The 22,172-nt window shown below is 33.7% G+C and overlaps 1 protein-coding gene across 1 annotated transcript in view; it reads left to right on the forward strand.

The window, feature by feature from the left end:
- LOC149563954 (peroxisomal nicotinamide adenine dinucleotide carrier-like) overlaps window positions 1–21,363 on the forward strand; it is a 61,269-nt gene extending 39,906 nt beyond the window's left edge. The window contains exons 7-11 of the mRNA XM_089827058.1: window positions 17,064–17,132; window positions 17,236–17,343; window positions 17,552–17,620; window positions 19,328–19,382; window positions 20,810–21,363. Of these exons, the coding sequence (XP_089683184.1) occupies window positions 17,064–17,132; window positions 17,236–17,343; window positions 17,552–17,620; window positions 19,328–19,382; window positions 20,810–21,009 (501 nt within the window). The 3' untranslated portion in view covers window positions 21,010–21,363. The remainder of the gene's footprint in view (window positions 1–17,063; window positions 17,133–17,235; window positions 17,344–17,551; window positions 17,621–19,327; window positions 19,383–20,809) is intronic.
- The last annotated feature ends 809 nt before the right edge of the window (window positions 21,364–22,172 follow it).

Raw genomic sequence — 22,172 nt, forward strand, 5'->3', positions numbered from 1 at the left:
ACCAAGGTTAGCGAGCTTGGATCATGGTTAAAGACATATTCACGATATTGTGTTCGTGTTAACATATCTTGGAGTTCATTCTGGGAAGGTTACAGATGGAAAATGTGCGATATGTTTTATTGGTAGTCAATTGGGCTAGTATAACATGTTGATCCTTATTGAATGAAGTGTTAAATGTATTGTAATGCACTGAAAAACTATTGTAGTAATTGTAATGATGCTTAAGAGGGCGAGTAGGCCTTAATGAGGTCTTATGTAATAAATGTAAATTGGGAAAGCCCTTATAGGCCAACCTAATTAGTTATTGGGATAGGGTATTGTTTACCTGCATTTTGTCACCACAAAATGTTGGTAACAGCACGAAACTTTTTCAAGTTAGTTGCACGTTTCTCTAAGCTTGAATTTGATATTCATTTGCTCAATGTTGATCGATCGATCAATTTCAATTCATATATCAAATCATTTTACTGAAGGCCTTCGTGAAGTCTTTTTCATTTTGCTTTTTGTCGAGCTTTTGCTTGATATTTGAAGCCTTCATCGCTCGTTCTTTTCTTTTGAGTTTGTGTTTGTTGAATTTTAGTCCTTTGGTTTGGCTCATGTCATGCCTTTTGCTTTTCTCTTTGATTCAGTCTAACCTAGAGCTCAATCGGAGTTGTCAGTGATGAGATATGCTTGTTTAGGTGCCTCAAAAGTGGACCTTTTTGGTGCAACAATACGAATTAAAAATATGATGTTATATTTTTAATTTGACTTTCACTTTTTGATAAATATAACTTATATTCACTTTTTGTTATGTTTTTAAGTTACTTTAATTTTTAATTTTTAATTTAAAGTGAGTATAGTGCACTTCATGTTATAATTTTAAGTTGAGTTACTTTTTAATTTTTCACTTAAAATAACTATATAACTATATAGTTCTAGTTTAATTTTTGGTTTTTAAATCAAATGTTTATTTAAATGTTTCACTTAAAGTAACTATGTAACTATATAGTTCTAGTTTAATTTTTGGTTTTTAAATCAAATGTTTATTTAAATGTTACTTTTTAAATGATGTTTATATGTTATATTTTTAAGCATGATAGATAAATATTGTTTATGGCCCATTTAGTAACATTTTTATAAATTTAAGTGAATTAAATGACTCTCTTCAAAATTGGACATTTTATATGCAATTACATGTAAAATCCATCAAAAGTGGACATTATACATGTCACTGCATATAAAGTTCATTTTGGTGGACCTTTTTGATGTCATTACATCAAAACTCTATCATAAGTGGACTTTTTTGATGCTACTGCGTCAAAAGTAAAGTTATTATACTTTTACATCTAAAAAGTGAGATGTATTTTAAAACATGCATCCTCCTCCAAAAAGTGCGACTTTACTCCAATGCACATTTTAAAATATGTTCTTGACCCCAAAAGGTCTGATTTTATGCTAAAACATGTTTTAATATATGCTTTGGCCTCTAAAAAGTCCGATTTTGAAGAACTCCATGTTTTTGCCCTCCAAGAACCCGATTTTGATCATAAGTGGAGATTTTCTTAATGGATTTGCATGAGATTTCTTCCATTGGAGGTGTTTTTGATTGACAATGAATTTTCTTGCATTAAAAATGGATTCAACAAACTAAAAAATGTTTTTGAAAGCTCCAATCTAGGGCACGTTTTTGTAGAAACCAGCAAATAAATCCATTTTTGGTCCATGTTTTGGCTCCAAAGTAAATTGATTTGGCTTCTTTTTGGGATTGCATTACATATTGATGCATATTTTGGTGTTTAATTACCAAAACGTTTTGATCTTGCATCATGGTGAAACACGTTTTTTGCTAAAAATGTCCCAAGCATATGTTCTTCAAAACGTTGGATCTTGGAGTGATTTTAGGGCACGTTTTGGCATCTTTTACTAACTTCTCCTTGATTGCTGCTTTCTCCCATTCAAATTTGTGAAAGTTTGAAAGATTCAAACATTTTTGAAGAATTTTTCAAACATTGGAACATCTTATCTTTTCATTTTTGGCACATATAAGTGGACTCTTTTTTTCTTGCTTTCAATTCATGCTTATCTTGTTGATTTTATGCATGTAATTGCTTGATGATTGCCACTTGTCAAAATCTTTGCCATGGAAAATGCATTTTTCCTTTAAAAATGAAGTTTTTGTTCTTTTTCATGTTTTTAGTTCTTTCTCAAGTCCCAATTTCGAATTTGAGTGTTGAAGTGTATTGCATATTGGCATGTTTGAGTCACTTTCCAAAGGTATGTTTTTCTTTGTGTTTTGTGTTTTGTGTTTGTTTGTTGGTTTTCTACACTTCGGAGAAGTCACAAGTTCTTCCCCAAGAACTTGTTGCTTCACTTCATGTGAATGCATCATCATGTTCCACTTTCTGTTTCCATGTCACAACACCTCACCTCTCACTCAACGAATGCGATTACATGTTTTCCATCTCATTCACCATCTGCACTTGCATGTAATCTCAGTTTCCACTTCCATTTTCAGTCATCTCACTTTTCGCATACATTCGCACAACACAATTACACGAAATGCCTTACGTGTAAGTGCATACAAAAGGTCCGATTTTGATTAAAAGTCACTTTTTGAAAAGTCCAAAAAATGTCATTTTCATCTCCTATGTACTTTGACTTCCCCTTTTTCACCAAAAGTGACTATAAAACTCATTATCCCACTTCCATTTTTCATTTTCATTCCTCCATATGCGTTTGCACCTCTATGAGTAAATACATATTTCCGCATCTTGCCATTCTTTTCATCTCATCCTGCATTCACACTTACATGTGAAGTGCATCCTCCACCTGCATTCACATCTCATCTCACTTTTCATCTTCCGTTACATGTTGCACTTACATGTACTTATTTTTCATGCAATAATGCCTTGAAAACCCTAAGTCGTGTGAAATCAACAATCTTCATTTTCACGCATTCGCCTACATTTCCACCTTCAGAGTTTCTCATTTCATTCCGTTTCATTCCATCTTCATAACACTTCATTCCGCATTTTGTTCATTTCATTTCCATTCATTGCATATGCATAAGATTTCTTCGAGATCATTTCACTGGATCTACCAAGTCTCCAATTTGTTTCCAAATATTTGTTGGTCACAAATCAACTTGTATGGCGATTCCATTTGATGATGTATTTATGTTTTGAGATTTTTGTATTGCAGTACAAGCACAAGAAATGTCCTCACCGTCAAAATCCAAAGGCAAAATGAAATATCAATATGATAAAAAATTGGCTCATGCAACTACTTCATCAATCATATCTATTCTGGATAATGTGATGGACACAACGATTGGTCACGTGGACGTGGTTGATTTTCTACAGAGAGTTGAAACTCTAGTTGTTAAGAAATGAAGCATATCAAGAGAAGCAACATCCATTTTGTATCTACATTTCCTATAGCAGCCATAGAATTTGATTTTGTTTTCGGATGTTCACGATGGTTTACTCCAAAAACGGAGACTATCGAAATTGCGACAAGGTTATTATTAGCCTCGATCTTGAAGTTATTGAAGAAATCTTCAAAGTTCCACATAAAGCAGAATGTGCAGATTTGACCAAAGAATTTTTTGGCATGTTGGAATGGGCAAAAGGGCGATTATCAAAAGTATGTCAATCTTTATTGGTTAGACAATAAAAAAGTAACTTTTGCAGATGGCCAAAGACTATTCATCAATCTAACTTCAAGCAAGAATATAAGGATCTTATCATCATTCTCAACAGAATTTGTAGCCTTAAAGATTCTATTGATTTCGAGTCATGGATGTATAAGTTAATGTTTCAAATCATGGAGAATAAAAAACACATGTTTTGGAGAGAGTTCATTAGCACTACACTTTGCTAGCAGATAGGGAACGTGAGAACATCAGTACCCTTCTACATGAATTCTTACCTTGTTTACATTGCTGCTGCTATGAGATCTTTCTGAGGTCTTTCTACCAAGGGGGATTGTCTTCAGGTTCTTGTTTGGGAGTTCTATGACCAAATCATTTTGCCAAATAGTATTTTTTATCACAGAAGAGTCCAAGATGTATTCTTTGGGCATTTCTGGGGCTTGTTCAATAAACATTTATCTATCAAAAGAGCATCTGATGTGGCATGGGAGAAGGTGAACCAATATTGCTGTATTTTTATTCAATTTCCTACTTTCACATACTTAAGAGTTGGGTATTTTAAAGGTGAGTCGTATACCTTACCTAGTATGCTACAAATCGAATCATCTTGATGGAGCTAGCTAGATAGCTTATGGACGTGCATAGTGATCAACATGCTATGCATAGGCTTGGTTTCAATATTACATCAGCTAAACCTTTGGCTATTGGCAACTATTCGAACATTTTTGTGCCTAAAGAAAAAAACATGGAAGCAGAGTTGTAGTTGATCACCTTGAAAAAGTTCAAGGCTAGATTTGACTTTGACTATCGAGAGATGAACTCTCAAATGAAAAGAGCTTATACTCATGTTCATCGCATAGAGGACATTTGGATTGATATGAGGACAAAACTTGATATCATGAAGATGGACTACTGCAGATTAACCCTATAGCAGATAATTGATCTCAACATGTTTGAGATCCCTTTAGATTTCCAAGTTGAAGATGATGGCGACATCCTTGATCCAAAATTTCATCAAGCCGGCTTTGATAAGAAGTGTCCTTTTCTTATTAAGCGGCAACAAAAGGAAGGTACATCTATCATGAATAGATTTCAATCCATTTTAGCAAACACCAACAAATGGTTGAAAAGTAAAGGCCTTAAAAGAGTAAATCCTAAGATGGGCTTGAATTGTGGAAGTCTTAGTCCTCCTAGTAGAAAGTCATAACTAGAAATCACAGGAAAAGATGTTGCTTCATCTTCTGATGCTAGGGTTCGCTTCAAATTCAAATTGAAGGGCGGAAAAGGAGCTAAATTATCACAAATCTCTGAACCAATTCAAGAATTAGTGGAAGAATCAAAAGAGGAATTGGAAACAAAATCTAATAAAGAAGATTTAGATGAAGAAGGGGAAATCATGATCACATTTGCTCCAAAGCCTACACAAGCTTGTACATCTTCTATACATGAAGAGCCTTTTCTGCATGAAGTGGATGACGATGTGGATTTATGTTCCACCATTTTTACTCCTTCCATTCCAGTCTCGGAAGTTAATATCATGGCTCTTCCTATTTCCTTTGTTACTCCTCGCATTCCTGCAAATGAACAATATGAACATTTAACAAATGTGTTTGGGGATTTTCCGACTCTTACCAATGGTCAAGTTTCCCAACTTGATACATCTTTGACAGGTTTTGAGCTTTTCATGACGGAGCCTTCTCAACATGTTCTTATGCCTTCAGTTGTGTAGACTGAATATTGTTTTGTTACAACGGAAATACAATCAAGATCAATGCCAATGGTCTCCATTGTATCTGCTTCTACGGATGAAGGTTTCAGCCTGCCTGCATGTTTGAGCAAAATAACAACGAAAAAGAGAAATGTGGTTACTCCTCCGAACAATCTCCTTATTAAGAAGACCAAATCCAAATCTTTGAAAGAAAAGATTGTTTCTAGGATTTTGGTTGATTCCGATAAAACCAAATGTGCTGAAGTTGTTGAGCCCCTGGTAGATAAACCTGTTGAAGAACTTACATTCTGATTACAAGTTTACTAAGGTTGAAATCAAAAAGCAATCACGTTTGAGTTGTTTGCAAGATGCTCAAGATGCATTGGCTAATGTATCAAAGAGCAATCATGAGCTTTCGGAAAAGAAAAATCCACTGAAACATGAGGTCTCTCGTTTGAACAAAGTCATTTGACAACAATCTTCTCATGGTGTTGTTATGTCTTGACCATCTAAGGAGAGAAAGCTGATTGAAGTCTTTGAGTCTTGGATGCAGGAAATCATTTTTGAAAGAGTTCGAGCCATCATGGAGACATTTGCAGTTCTTAGGCGCGTCAAAGAGATGAATGAAATGGACCGAAACTTAATTTCTTCTTTAACTCAAGAAGTGGATAACTTGAAGGAAGTCCTTGATGATTGGGATGAAATGGTAAACTTTGATCTGGTAGGTATGGTCTCATGTGACATTCTTCCGTCATGTGAAATGTTCTTTAGATTTGAAGGACTCATTGGTCACAAAGAGGAAACATTGAGGAAGCTGATCACAAAGTTGTAGGTGGCCTTTGGAGATTGTCAAGCGGTTGAAACAAGTGTTACTTGTGATTTGGAACAGATGGGATGCCATATTATTGATGAATCTAGTAACCTTATTGCAACAGAGAGAGTAAGCTCAGAATATACAGTCAGGATCAATGCTGATGTAGATTCTGAAGACTTTGGTTCACATACAATGAACAAGTTTGTCTTGTATAAATCACTGACAAAACACTTGTTAGATACTACAATAGCAAATTCCAAAGTTGTGCAATCAGCATATGCAAATGCAGTAAGAGTAGAGGCCATATCAAAGACCATCGAGATTGCTGATCTTGCCACAGTGCGTGACATCATTGCCAAATTCAAGGCATTGAAAAACAATCTCTAAGATTGTTGTGTTGTTTTTATTTCATGTTAGTAGTTGTAAAGGATGAATTACATGTAATGTGAGTTAAATGTATGTAAAAGGATGTAATCCGAGTTGCATGTGTAGTTGCATGTAACCCTTTATTTTCTCCTGTAGTTAGACTAAGTCAAAGTTGGTTGAGTTGCTCTCATTTTTTCCTCCACCTTTTTCTCAACCCTTGTGCCTATATAAAGGAGTGCCCCCTTATTGTAAAATCATCATTATCTTTATGCAAGAGAGCTCTGGGGAAATTGTGCCAGCAGAACTTTGTTTGTGTAAGCACTATTTTGACAGAAAGTGGATACAAAGGAGCATTTGAGACTTAACTTTGATTAAGTGAGATTGTTGCTTGCATGAGTTATAAGCTTTGTCTATAATTAATCTAAGTTATCTTTGATTCATGTTATCTTGTGTTCTTGGTAATTGTATCTTGTGAATTGAATAGAAAAGAGTTAAGAAGCAATTGGAGCTAGAGCTTTGACCAGGAGCAATTATGGAAGTGTATAGCTAGAAGCTTTGTCTGTAGCTTATATTTTCTTCATAATTCGCATAATAGTGAAGTTACTTTTACTTTTAGGAGTCTTTATGCCCTAATTGTAAAGCTTTTCCATATAGAAGTACGAATGGACTTAGAGCCAAACTAGTACATTTTTAGCTAGCCTTTGAATTAGTGAAGGTTTATCGGTATCACTGTTTCCAACTCTTGATAGAAGTGTAGTTAGAGATTCACTCTGCCGAATACTCGCTCTACGAGTAAGTGGATTCTTTTTTGAAAGAAGAAGAAAGGATATTGGTAACACTCATTTTACAAAATTTCTCGACTTCTTGCTTACCTTGAGTTGATCCAAGGAACAGTGAGAAGGGGGAGCCTTCCCTTTAAGGTAGGAGAGGCTCTGTCTCACACGCCATGGCTGGTCATCCTATTTTGCAACTGGATTTTTACCCAAAACTGTCGGTTGCAAAATATCCACCCAACAGGGATAAAGGAAAGTTGTTTCTTAGATTTCAGAATCATCATATGTGTGATATATATGGTTAGAATGATGCGAATTTGAGTAGAGCAGACTAGATGTTGATTTGACAAAAGGTTTTGAGCTTCAAAGGAATTGTACTAGCAATTGAGTTGCAGTTTTGGTTAGTTCATTCTTTGGATTTGTTATCTAGAAGATCTTTGTATATAGTTGCTGAAGCAATTTCGACGGTGTGTTTAATTGTCTTCCTTCAAGCTCCTAATAGAGCTAAAACCTTTTGAAAAGGGTTCAAAGTCTCTAACTGGGACTGATGTACTGATTGTATTGTAATTGGCTCCTAACAGGGTCATATCCTTTCACAAGGAATATTTATATTAGTACATCCATCTTGTGGGTACCATCCCCACCAAGTTTTTTCCTCTGATCAAGGGTTTCCCTAGTTAACAAATCATTGTATCATTGTGTACGTTTTATCTCTTGGCATTGCTCACTATCTTGGTGTGGGCAGATTTCACTTTAGAACACAACCTTCTATGATTTGCTTTCCAAATGAACCACAAATTCAATCTTTTGTAGGGCATTTAGTTAACAAGAAGGGAGGGTATTAGAATAATTTATCTACCTCATATTGGTCATTTAAGTTAATGTATGTTCAGATGTATCTAGTCAGTAAATGTATCAAGTAAGCTAGATAGTTTAGTAGATTTCTATTTTAGTTCTCACTAACAATGTATCTTTTAGAAACATTGTCTTTATATTTTCTTATTTAAGGAGCCTTTGTCTCATGTAATTCATTCAATCAATTATCTTTTCATTTTATCAACCAAAACTTGTATCTGGAAGAAAAGACAACAAACTTCCACAATAGCATAAAATCTAGTCACATATTGTGCGCCTCTCGTTATCAAGCCAACCTTGGCCTTGATACCAAATGTAGAAACCAAATATAACTTTAACTATAAAATGCAGAAATGGAAAAAAAAAAAAAAAACATAAGAGAATACAAACAGTAGCACGATATATGTGTAGAAACCTTTGTGGGTAGAAAATCCACACCCACATAGATCCATCAATCCTTCAAGAGAGTTACACCAATACGAATACTCTTGTTGAATTCGACAATATTTCATTACTTACACAACTTGCAAATGAACTTGTCTAGCTTCCTAAGTACTAGCCCCAAATTTGTACAATAATTATTAAGTGAAACCATGAGATGGCTTCAAAAACCATTTAGAAACCCTAAGTAGGTGTGACACCCAAATTATTTGGACTCTAAACCCAACCATCTTCTTGGTTTAAGATGCCCTTGGCAATTATTAGCATATTTCTGCATGTCATAATCAAGAATATTTGACTGCCCAAACTTGGGGCGCTTAATGCATTATATACTTCATGACAAGTGTCCAACACTATCATAAAAATGCTGACACATTTCCAAATTGTTGAGCTTTTGAGAATCGCTGCAAATGTGCTAAGCACTGCCATAAGGTTTGGTATGTGTTTTTCAAATGGCAGCGACCTCTTATTTATAATGAGAAAAGGATAAGAAGAGACATGCTCCTTAATGGGACATGTCCATTCGTTAATTTGATAATAATATAATAACAAATATAATCATAGTTTATGTTATATATATCATTAATATATTAATTTCTCTCATATAAAAAAACTTATATGTAATTATATCTCATATATAATTATATATAGCCATAGTTTTATCGGACTGAAGCTTCCAAACATCAATGCTCCCTCTTAGCTAGGGAGGATATACACAAGACAAATCTTACACCATTGGTAATATTGGGTATGGGAAATTTTAAAGATATCTTTAATCAGAAGATATCCATCAATTTGATATCAAGAGTATTGGTCTTCCAGAATATCAACGCATGATATTTACCAAATACTCAAATAAAGTTTGATATCACATCTAATATCATGAGTCTTGGTCTCTCAGAATATTGACATTCGATATCCACCAAGTACTCAAAAAGCTTTGAGATCACATCTGATATCATGAGTATTGGTCTCCCAAAATATCAATAATATTCACCAAATACTCTTTGAGTAATGGCCTTCGAGAATGTTGAGATGCAAGATATTCACCAAAAACTATGAGTAATGGCTTTCCAAAACATAAAATCGCGTGGTATTCACCAAGTCGCGTGATATTCACCAAGCACTTTGTGAGTAGTGGCCTTCCAGAGCATCAAGACACGTGATATTCACCAAGTATTCTGTGTAATGGCCTTCCAAAATATCAATTTGCATAACATTCACCATGTACTCAAAAAATGCATTCACCATGTACTCAAAAAATGCTTATAAGATATGTGCACACGCAGTCTCATAATGCTTACCATATAAACATCCACCATGCAAAGTATAATCTATCATGATCTGCATAGACATCGTAAGAGATATATCATAATAGAGAATTAAGTTATTGTAAGATAGTCACCTTTGAATAACTTTTGCAAATACAAGTGACATAATTTGGAAGTTGTCACTTCCTCATGATGTACACAGGGGGTAGCCTCATTAAGATCATAGTCATGAGGCATACTCATGAATCATAGTCCTCTTGACTGCTACAATTTATTGATCACTGAAGAATCCATCTCAACATTGTTTACTCTTTGTAAATCAATATGACTGAGATTACCGAAGGTTGACTAAACCACATCCTCTATTTGCTCCCTCTTTTTTAAGGTTGCCTCTAATGAAATGGTAGTTTCCGTCTTAATTTCAATCTCCCTCTTCTTGCAAGAACATTCTCAGAGGAAAAGATCAAAGCAAACAATACTTATAATACAAAAGAATGTTAGTAGTTTAACTTATGCATATTTCTCATTAATATTATCATGTTTCACATTATAATTCTCAATTGTATAAATTTATATATATACTTTATATAGATCATTCAAACATATGATATATATTCATTTAGGTATATATATTCAATAATAATGATTCAAATTTCTATAATCAATTTGATTATATATATAATCTCATAAAAGAGTCTTATATAAAATAGTATGAACAAATAAAACTCAATATACTTTTTATACTCATTGAAATGTGATTAGTATGTTTAGTGCATATATTACCTTAAACCTCACCGAAAATGCTTTTGTCTTGAAGTGACGCCTCTTTGAGAGTATACCGGGTTGCATACTAATCATGTTCCAAAGTTTCAGTCATTTATTTCTGATATCATCAACCTGTGTTTTGGTAATGCCACAATAGTAGTGGCATTACCATGTCATCACTTAGTGGGTCGTATCTCTTTGACCAAGCATTGTTTCCATATTAGTTGGTAAAACATATTCGATGTGATTATTTACACTCAATGGCTGCAAATCATACCAATGTCAAGAGGTGTTGGGTGGATATTTTGCGACTGACAGTTTAGGGTAAAATCGAATCGCAAAATAGGATGACCAGCCACAGCGTGTGAGACAAAGTCTCTCTTACCTTAAAGGGAAGGCTCCCCCTTCTCGCCGTTCCTTGGATCAACTCAAGGTAAACAAGAAGTTGAGAGATTTTGTAAGGGGCGTTACCAATATTCATTCTTCTTATCTTTCATAAAAGAATCCACTTACCTGTGGAGCGAGTAATAGGCAAGATGAAACCTCAAATTACACTTCTATCTAAAGTTGTAAACAGTGATATCGATAAACTAACACTAACTCAAAGGCTAGCTGAAAGCATACTAGTTTGACTCTATGTCCTATTTTAATCTATTCTATAAGAATAACTTCTACCATTGGGGCATAAAGACTTCTAGAAGTAGGGAATTCTAACTATTTTTTGTGAACTTGAGATGGTATTACAAGCTAGAGTCAAAACTCTTAGTCTATGTATTGCCACAACCACTCCCAATCAAAGCTTCAGCTTCGGTTGCTTCTTAAATCAATATGCTCTATTATTGAACACCATAGTTGCCAGAAACATGACGGGGAAGCCCCGTTTCACGTTGCGACGTGCGAAACGGGTTTCCCGTTACGCAACAGCCGTTTTTGTATGAAAATAAGGCTATAAATTTAAAAACTATTAATAATTTATGCGCTCTTGAGAATAATGTTATAAATTAAAAACTATTAATATATTTTATAGGGTGCATAGGGAATTTAACAGGTCGTGAAGTAGTAGTTTTCGTTTTGTTAAATTAGTTTTTGTTTTAGTATTGTTTTAGTTTGTGTTTCAGTCTTGTTAACTAAGTAGTAGTTTTAATTTTGTTAATATTTAGAAACATGGAGTGTTATTAATCAAGTTTCTTTTTAAAAGTTTTAAGATTTTATAAAATCTAGAGAATTATTTCAGTAACAGTCAACTATTAGTTTTTTTGTGCAATTGAATTAGTAATTTATTAATACAATTTAAGATAGAATTAAGAATTAATTTCTAAGAAATAAATTAGTTTGGTTATATATATATATATATATATATATATATATATATATATAATACGTTTCTTTTACGCAACCTTTCAAATTTCGGTTTCTCGTCACGTTTACGTTGCGGTCAGGTTTCTCGTTTCTCGTTTCTGGTAACATAGTTGAACACACAATAATAACATGAATCAAAGACAACATGCACAAATTACAGTCAAAGCTTCTAATTTGCTCTACCACAATTGCTTCCAGCCAAAACTTCGAATTCAATTGCTTCTTTTTATTCACTTTTCTCCCTAATGAAGAAAAACGAGAAAGCAAGCAAACAAACAACAAAAACAAGCACAAAAGAAACACGTGCCTTTGGTCTTAAACTCAAACATGTCAACAAGCAAGTTGCTTTTAAGTGCAAATTCGAATTTGGAATTTGGGGAAATTCTAAAATTGTGAAAATGAGAGTTTTCATCATTTTTAAAGGAAAAATGCACTTTTCATGGCATATATATGGACAAGTGTGCAACTTCAAGCTAAAACATGCATGAAAATAGCAAGATAAGCATGAGTTGATGAGTAAGTTTGAAAATGTCCACTTACTTGGAGATCAAAGAGCCAAAATAGCAAGAATTATATACTTTGAAGACCAATTCTCCTCTAAATCCGGATTTTCAAACAATAATTTGACTTCTTCCATACTTGCATTCAATAGATATTAACGAGCAATGAAGGGTCAAATTTGACATGAAAATGCCAAAAATGTGGTCTCCAAAGGCAATAGCATGCATTAAAACTTTAAAAAAAAAAACCCCTAGTGATCCAAGGGTATTGGCTGCAAATGCCATTTTTTGAGTTTTTTGAATAAAAACATGCCCTTTTCATGCAAAAATCTGGGCCATTTTTGCAAAAATGTGGCAAAAAAATGCATGTTTTTGAGTCATTTTTGACTTGCGAATGTAAAAACGACTTTTCGAAATGGATCCAAATGCAAAAACTTGGCTCCAAAATGCAAAAAAGTGAATGAAAAACCCAAATTTCTGGGCATTTTTAGCAAAAATTGACTCATTAAAGGCATGAAATGAAGCTTTTTTGACATCTAAAGGCAGAAATAAGCTCTTCAACGGTATATATATGGATCAAAAACTTATAACGACTTATATTTAAGCCAAAAAGTGATCAAAACTGCCTCAAATCTGGGTTTTTTCACAAAAACGTGGCTCAAAAATGCAAAAATATGAGCCATTTTTGTCTTGGATATGCAAAATCATGACCCTCAAATGCATATATTAAAACTCAAAAACACCCCTCAATTGTGATGGATTTCAAGCCATTATATGGGCAGATCTAAGCATTTTTGATGAAAAGCATGTTCTTGGAGGAAAAAAAAAATCCAGTTTTTTGCCCTTGAATACTCAAAAACGGGTTTTTGGGATGCAAATACATGTTTTTAAAGCAAAATGCACCTTTTTGGTGCCATTACATATGCATATCTCACCTTTTAGGTGTCATTGGATATTTTAGCAATATGCATTTGCATCATTTTTATGCACTTACATGCATTTCCATTCAAAGTCACCTTTTGGGCGCAATTGCGTATTTTGAATTAACAAGCGTTTGTAGACATGTTTTGCACAACTTAAGTGATGAATTGAGCACATGCCAATTTATTTTTTGATGAAATATTACTTAAATGGGTCATAAATAATATTGACACTATCATATTTAAAATATAATATGCAAATATCATTTTAAAAGTAATAATTACTAGAGCATTTGATTTAAAAAAAATAAAAAAAATCTAACTATATAGTTAATACAGTCACTTAAGTGAAAAATCAAAAAGTAACTCAACTTAAAAATATAACAAAGTGCACTATAGTGATTTTAAGTGAAAAATCAAAATGATAAAGTAACTTAAAAACATAACATAAAGTGAATTTATGCCATATTTTTCAAAAAGTGAATGTCAACTTAAAAATATAATATGATATTTTTAATTCATGTAGTTGCATAAAGAAGGTCCACTTCTTGGGCACTAAATTGGTCATATCTTTTGATTGCCACCTCCGATTAAGCCCCAAGATATATCAAATCAAAGGGAAAACCGTAAACAATGATTTGAGCAAAACCAAAGGACTAAAAACCAACACACACACACACAAAAAAAAGAGAAAAATGACTTTGAAGGCCTCAAAAATCAAGCATAGGCTTGACAAATAGAAAAATGAAAAAGACTTGACGAAAGCCTTTAGTAAAAGGGTCCATTATATCAATTGGAGTCTATTGATTGAGCAATGTTATCCAATTAAATAATGATCTAACTCAGAGAAAAGCGAAACTAAGTTGAAACTTTTTCGCATTGTTGCTTACATTTTGTGGTGACAAAATGCAGGACAACAAGAGGCACCCTCGCCATGTCTTTGAAGGTTTTAGCTAAGTTATCAAATTCTCTCTAGCAACCCTCAAAGTTTGGTTAAATTCTGTACAATGTCTGGTCCTTGTTAAATTCTCCCCAAATTTGCCTATAGAGCTACAAATTTGCTGCAAATTTTGTCAAAGGAACCCAGGCAGAATTTGGAGTGAATTTTGAAGAATTTGTTGCCCAACGACCGAAACTGGGCCGAAATTGGTCTGAAAACAATTTTTAAAAAGCTTTTTAAATGCGTTTGTTTTTGCCTAATTTGATCTATTCGATCCTCCCAACCTAAAAGTGACCACTAAAAAGGCCAAAAAAGATGGTTTATATGTCATTTATGCATTTGAGAATGAAAATGAAAACTTGCTTATAGAGGAAATCCAAGTTGACAATAGGTGAAATTCAAATTGACGATTATAGAGGAATTCCTTTATAAAAGAATGATATCTTTGAATCCAGGGCTTAAAATTTGAATCTCAACTTTTGATATAGCCTAGTTAGAAATCCTCTAATCAATACAAAATAAAAATTTAGATAACTGCACTTATCTTTTGATGATTTCTTTCATTCTCATAATATCCTCTTGATATGGAAATATGCCCCATGGATGTGACCAAGCAAGTGTATCATGTTGAATCTATGGCTAAATCATACAATTAATATCCTATTGAACTGAAACATACATATGGTGGTGTATTTTGCTATGTTAGTTTACTATTAGCAGTGGTGTATGGACTTATTTGTTGTTGCATATATATACGCACGCACACAAACAAAAAAAAAAAAACAGATGTTTTTGTATGGACGAACCCAAAATGAATCCGAACCTAACCCCCAAAAAAATTGGACAAATTTCGAACTCAAATCTCGAACCTGCATCCGAATTGGAATTCAAACCGACAACAAAGGGTCTTAGTAAATCCCCCCCTGTGGTAACATATACAAAAGCATCAAAACATGAATACAGTCCTCACCAACAAAAGAGTCATAGGTCAGAAGGCATATATGTAAGAATTGAGATTTCAATTTTGGCAAGTATTCACAAGAATCGCTTCTACTTACTGAAATTTTTGCCTGTTAGTATCACTGCAATAACTTGGCCGCTTCCAACCAATTGGCTTCGCTTATTACTTCCTTTACCCGTTTATCAATTCATATTCGATGGGAAGTATATTTTTTCAATTGACGGGCCATCCTTATAGTTCTTAAGACTCGGCTTGCTTGGGGATGTGTCTTATAAGACTAGTGCCGATATTATCCATATTACCAAATTTCTTTGTTCCCTCTAATTTGTTCAATTGAGCACTATGTAATCAGCCAACCTTTATTCGCTTGTACTTTTATTAAATCCTAACTGGCTTAATCCATACCTGTGATAAGTCCTTAATGCTCTCACTATGTGTCTCCTGTCCAACTCAGCAGAAAATAAGAATTTATTCCATCTATTGAACTCCTGAGAGAAGTAATAGTATACTGCAGTATTAGTTGAGATATGCTCGACTCAAGAATAGGAGAATGATGCCACCATTTACAAAGGTGTCGTTCTTCAAATGTATTTGTCACTAACAATTTTGGAATGCTACCCACTGGAAGTTTCAACTCTGCTCAAAGAAAGAGGCTCTGTGAGTCTTATGCATGAAACAGTCAAGGTAGAACCCAATTTTCGTAAGCTATCATTGTCACAGAGTTTTCTTTCAGTTTTAACCGCTGCAAGCTCTCCAAAAATGATGATGAATAAATCTCTAATGTTTTGAAATTGTTTCTCATAAACCTCTTTCCCACTTCGCCCTGTTTCCTTTTCTGCACTAAATGTATTAGTAGGATCTTCCTTTAAGCGGTAAAGCTTCTTCAAAGGAAACCTAGCTCCAATATCATGTTGAGTTTTTGAGAATCGCTGCAGATGTACTAAGCACTGCCATAATGTTTGGTATGTGTTTTCCAAATGGCAAAATGACCTCTTATTTATAGTGAGAAAAGGATAAGAAGAGAAATGTACATTCAGAGGACATGTCCATTCATTAATTTGATAATAATATAATAACAAATATAATCATATATATATATATATATATTAATTTCTCTTATATAATATACTGACATCTCATATATAATTATATATAGCCATAGTTTTATCCAACTTAAGCTACCAAACATCAACAAAAACAAGTCAAGACAAAAATAGGAGCCTGCATACTCATGAGAGGACAAAATCCACTAAAAGACAAAATATACGACATTCAAAAATGGGATGCCAACTTTGCCAGTGTTGAGAAAAGTCACAAAAGATGAAAGAGAAATACAAAATGTTAAGACAATAACGTTAAGATTGCAAGGTTGAGACAACTTATCCAAAGGCTATATTCATTTTCTTTGTTTCTAATTGAACTTAACAACATAATTCTATTCCTCTTTCTTGCCTTTAAATACGTAAATGCACATCTTGATGAAAGTATTAGTGACAGATTACCATCTGTCTATCGTTTATTGAAATTAATTTTTACACTTGTAGTTTGAAATAAGCCACTGATATTTTTGGTGAGTGGTAGTCCTTGCTTCGTTTCTGTCAGTTAAAGAGCTATATTTTTAGTTTTAAATTTCAATGTTGATTTGAACTTGTGCATTATTTATTGTCTTGCAGAATTTCTGTACTGTACATTCCCTGTTTTAACAGGGAAAACTTTCGTGGTATGCTTATTCTTCCTTGGAATCTTCATTTGACAGGTAAAAGATCTCTATAATGAAGCAGGTATTAAAGGATTTTGGAAGGGTGTAGTTCCCACTCTTGTCATGGTCAGTGTTTGCAATTCCATTGAGAAGTCATCTGGATCTGTCATTGCATATGTAATGACTTAGTTAACTGACTCAAGATGAAACATTATCTATGGTTTGTCAGGTTTGCAATCCATCAATTCAGTTTATGATCTATGAAGGTTTGTTGCAGCGCCTTAACCGCAAGAGAGCCTCAAACAAGGAAGGCCTGAAAAATGTAACTGCCTTGGAGGTATATGAGTATTCAACAGTGATTTTCTTGTATTCAAGTTATTTCAGCAGTGCTAAGTTATTCTGGCCAAAAAAATGTGTTTTGAGGAGACATTTTCCTATTTGTTGTTAGTGATTCCTTCTAACAGCTAAAGATATTACACAGGATTGACAGAAAGGAAAATTTCATAGAAATAATGATATTGGTAATAATATCTTTTTCATTTCAGGTATTTATTCTTGGAGCCATTGCAAAACTTGGAGCAACTGTTGTGACTTACCCTCTTCTGGTTGTGAAGGTATGTAAATCTCTACGTATGTACCGTATCAAATGCACAAACCATTGAAAGACATGTTTGGTCCTGAACTCACTCTGAAAAAAAGTGGCTTCAGTTCTTGCAATGAAACACCAAAATTATACTGCCTAGCTGTCTAACAATTAAGTCTCATAATGTTATTTTTTACTTTAAGTTTATACAGACAGGGACATCATATTTCATTCAAAAACATTTTTCATTATGTCTGATGGGTAGGTTCTTAAATGGATCACAGAATCCACATACATTTTGTTCTTCCTTGAACTGTAGTGAATGGTGACTTTTGAATTGTAATGTGAAGCATGAGACCTTTAGAACTTGTCTAACAAAACATCTTCAATGGCTATACTCAATGCAACTGTCAAAGGACAACAATTATAATTCCTTCTGTATAAGGGCTTTTGCTGACGAGATGGGAATTTATTAGTCCCTCCCTTGCATAAGGCAAGGTACTAATGTTTTTGGTGCTGGGTACAATTAATTTTTACCACCAAAAGTACTCATTGTCTAAAGTTCAAAAATCAGTTTATTTTTTAATTTATTTTTAACAAATAATTCTTTTTTCTGATTGGCTGCTGCCAATTTTGCCAGGGGTAAAAATGAAATTTTGACACAAAAAATTGAAAAAAATAGTTCTGGAAACTTCTTCCAGATTCTTTTCACACAGGCAACTGAGGAATCAACAAACAACTGAAGACAATGTTCAACAGCCCTACCTGGCTACCTGCCCTGCCAATTATGCCCTCAAAGTCATCTGCATGGATGGGCATGATTCTTCCCTCACCTCGCACATGATAACCAGAGAGATGGACATCCTCAGGAAAATCGATTCACCCTCTGTTGTGAAATGCGAGGCTGTGTTCGATGAGGGGGGAAACATGAATTTTGTGCTGGAATACATGGACGGGGATCCCTTGCAGAGGACATGGATAAGCGAGTCCTGCCTCGCAAAGGTCGCAAGACAAATGTTGGAGGGATTGAAATATCTCCACAGCCAGAGGATTGTTCACAGAGATATCAAGCCCGCCAATCTCTTGATTAGTCTTAGTGGGCAATATGATAGTAATCTACACTATTATAGAAAAAATTACATAATTTATTAATCCTCTAAAACTAAACACTAAACTCTTAACCTTACATCTCTGAAATTTTGTTTTTATATTTTTTATAATAATTAATTTAAATTTGACAAGTCTTGTTTAAATTTTCACTTTAGATTTTTTGAAGGTTTTTAAAGCACAATCATTTAAATGATTTTTTAAAAGCTCCTTTATCAAAATATATCTGTTTTGAATATATCATATTCGCTAAACTCTTAACCTTACATCTCTGAAATTTTGTTTTTATATTTTTTATAATAATTAATTTAAATTTGACAACTCTTGTTTAAATTTTCACTTTAGATTTTTTGAAGGTTTTAAAAGCACAATCATTTAAATGATTTTTTAAAAGCTTCTTTATCAAAATATATCTGTTTTGAATACATTTTAAAAGAGACTTATATCTAACAAAATTCTTTAATTTTTCAATTCATATTTTATAATATATACAAATACTCTATTAAAAAAATTCTAAAGCAAAAAATTTCACTTAGGATAATTTGCACAAATTTCTTTGTAATGCATTTGGAATCTGGATGCTAGTTTGTGTGAATTGTAATGAAATTTCCTGTACATTTAACCATTGCAGTCCAGACTTCAAGCAAAGCAAGAGATTGGTGGGAACAAAGCAATGCAATATACAGGTTGGTAATGAATTTGATCAACAGTTTCTTATTTTGAGTTCAATGAAGCAGAACTCTTGGTAAATTTCAAATATCTGGCAATACTATACATTGCCATCGCTTGAACTTTGACTTGTGTTCTCACTTTGTATTATAACTTTTTGAGTGTGCTCACTTAATCCAGCTAAGAAAAGATAAAAAGTCTAGAATTATATTTACAAAGGAAGTAGCTTGGTAATTGTATCAAAACAAAATGACGGCAGTTTATACTCCAGAAAGCTTGCAATAACTGAATGGTACGGGTTCAACCACTAAGATGGGCAAACCCCCGGTATTCAAAAGGTCCTACCCAGGGCTGTTGTGAGTCATTGTGACATTATTGATGTTCCTTACCTACCATTTCAAGGTAGTTCCATAGTTCCAGTTCTGATTCTGCCATTCAGGGCCTTGTCCAGATTGAGAGCCGGGCCAGTGCCAGTTGAAGGATTATCTGAAGTAGCTTGAGAATTCTATATGATAATAAGTATGTAGAGAATCTTCAGATGATCTAAATTCTTTTGACTGATTGTTATGCGGTCACAAACTTCAGTTGCAGAGGAGAAAACCATTAGTTTGAAAGCAGAGTTTTAGGTCTTTTTCTCAAAGTCTGTTGTTTACATTTTACAGAAGGGATTGAAATTGGACCTGTTTATCTCTTTTATTTAATGTAAATGCTTAAATCTGAAAGAAATCACAAGGGAAAAGGTTGATGGATCATGTATTGTTGTTGCTTTTGGGGCTGGACTTGTGCGTTATGGTGTTCTCTTACAGATTTGTCCGTTTTAGGATAACCATGATTACTGTTAAATGGGGTTCTTTTTGTATAGAAGCATCTAGTTAGTAAAGCAGAGTTTTATGTCCTTTTCTCGAAAGTCTGTTATTTTGTCGTACATGCTTTATTTTGAAAGAAATCATGAAGGCAAAAGTCACTAGTAGATGATGCATTGTTTTTATTTTCTTGTAGATCATGACTTTATATACTGTTAATTGGTAACTTTTCTGTAAGTATCTATTTAAAAAAACTTCTAAGGAGAATGAATCGATTTTTCAGCCCTTCAAAAAAGATCAAAGGGTAAGCATTACAAAATATACTCTTATATGAACAACTCGATGCACAACAAGAAGTGATCTCTTGGCCAGTCTGTTTTTAATCCATTATTTCAAAGGTTTTCAGTTCATTGTAGTGACGTCTTGAAGGACTGTTTTTGCATGTAATGTATCTTCCACTCATTTTTAATGTGATTGTACCCAAGGTTTCTGCATTTCTTGTTGTACAAATTTTAACTATACAGGGAGCTCTGATTTGTAATTCTTTGTCTTTATTGGTCCTGATGACGGGGTCACAAGGAGTGGCCTTGAATATTGACTAGTTTCCTGAATGTGTTAAAGCATATATCTTTCTTCTGTAGGTACTTTTGATGCAATCTTTAAAATGATTCGCTATGAGGGATTGCCTGGATTTTACAGAGGCATGAGTACAAAGATAGTGCAGAGTGTATTTGCTGCCGCAGTGCTTTTTATGATCAAGGAGGAGCTTGTCAAGGCAGCTCGTAAATTAGTGGATAGTAATAGAAAGATTGTCTCAATATCCAGTTTAAAATCAACATAGGTATCAAGTACATGGATCCAACTTGAGTGTTTACAAAGGTGACTGTTGGTGGTGAATAAATTGCAATGGCAAGGAGGATAAAGGAGTTTCAATTCCATTCTTGCAATATTTCTAATTTTGCTTGCTTAATTATATATGCTAATTATCTAATGCTCAATTGGGAATTTTGTTTAATAAAGATTATATCACAAAGTGGGGTTGACTCAAGTGCAAGCACTTACATATCAGTAAGTGCTGGAATAGATACTTCAGTAGGGCTTAATGAAACTCTGAAAGGCCATTATGGCCATTGTTTAACAATCTGTGTAATATTCATTATTTTTTAAAATGACATGAAATTGGCTTCTGCAAAAAGTATTTAAACCCCAAATATTTTGGCATGTATTGTGTTAGTTACATTAGTGGATAGTAATAGAAAGATTGTCTCAATATCCAGTTTAAAATCAACATAGGTATCAAGTACATGGATCCAACTCGGAGCATTTACAAAGGTGACTGTTGGCGGTGAATAAATTGCAATGGCAAGGAGGATAAAGGAGTTTCAATTTCATTCTTGCAATATTTCTAATTTTGCTTGCTTAATTATATATGCTAATTATCTAATGCTTAATTGGGAATTTTGTTTAAATGATATCACAAAGTGGGGTTGACTCAAGTGCTAGCACTTACATATCAGTAAGTGCTGGAATAGATACTTCAGTAGGGCTTAATGAAACTCTGAAAGACCATTATGGCCATTGTTTAACAATCTGTGTAATATTCATTATTTTTTAAAATGACTTGAAATTGGCTTCTGCAAAAAGTATTTAAACCCCAAATATTTTTGCATGTATTGTGTTAGTTACAAATGAAATAAGTCAATTCCCCTGACAAAGAAAATGTGTTAGTCTGCGTTATGAGCTTTTGGATACTAGACTATTCTAATTCCATATTGAAAGAAATACTACTTGTGCATAAATTCATTGGAGAAGCCAGAGCATGGCTTTGCTATAACATATTTAGAATCGAAGTTATCACAGGTTTAAGAGGATATATCAAGCCGGAAACTGTTAACCATGCTTTCTGATTATGCTTACATCTTTCAAGATGTTGTTAGAATCCTTTTGATAATGTATCTTATTATGTATTTGGATGCTTTGATGGAAAGCAGTTTACTGTAATGC

The sequence above is a fragment of the Cupressus sempervirens genome, chromosome 4 (assembly GCF_028749045.1).
Source record: "Cupressus sempervirens isolate cs-2001-9-10 chromosome 4, ASM2874904v1, whole genome shotgun sequence".
In the NCBI taxonomy this organism is placed as follows: domain Eukaryota; kingdom Viridiplantae; phylum Streptophyta; class Pinopsida; order Cupressales; family Cupressaceae; genus Cupressus; species Cupressus sempervirens.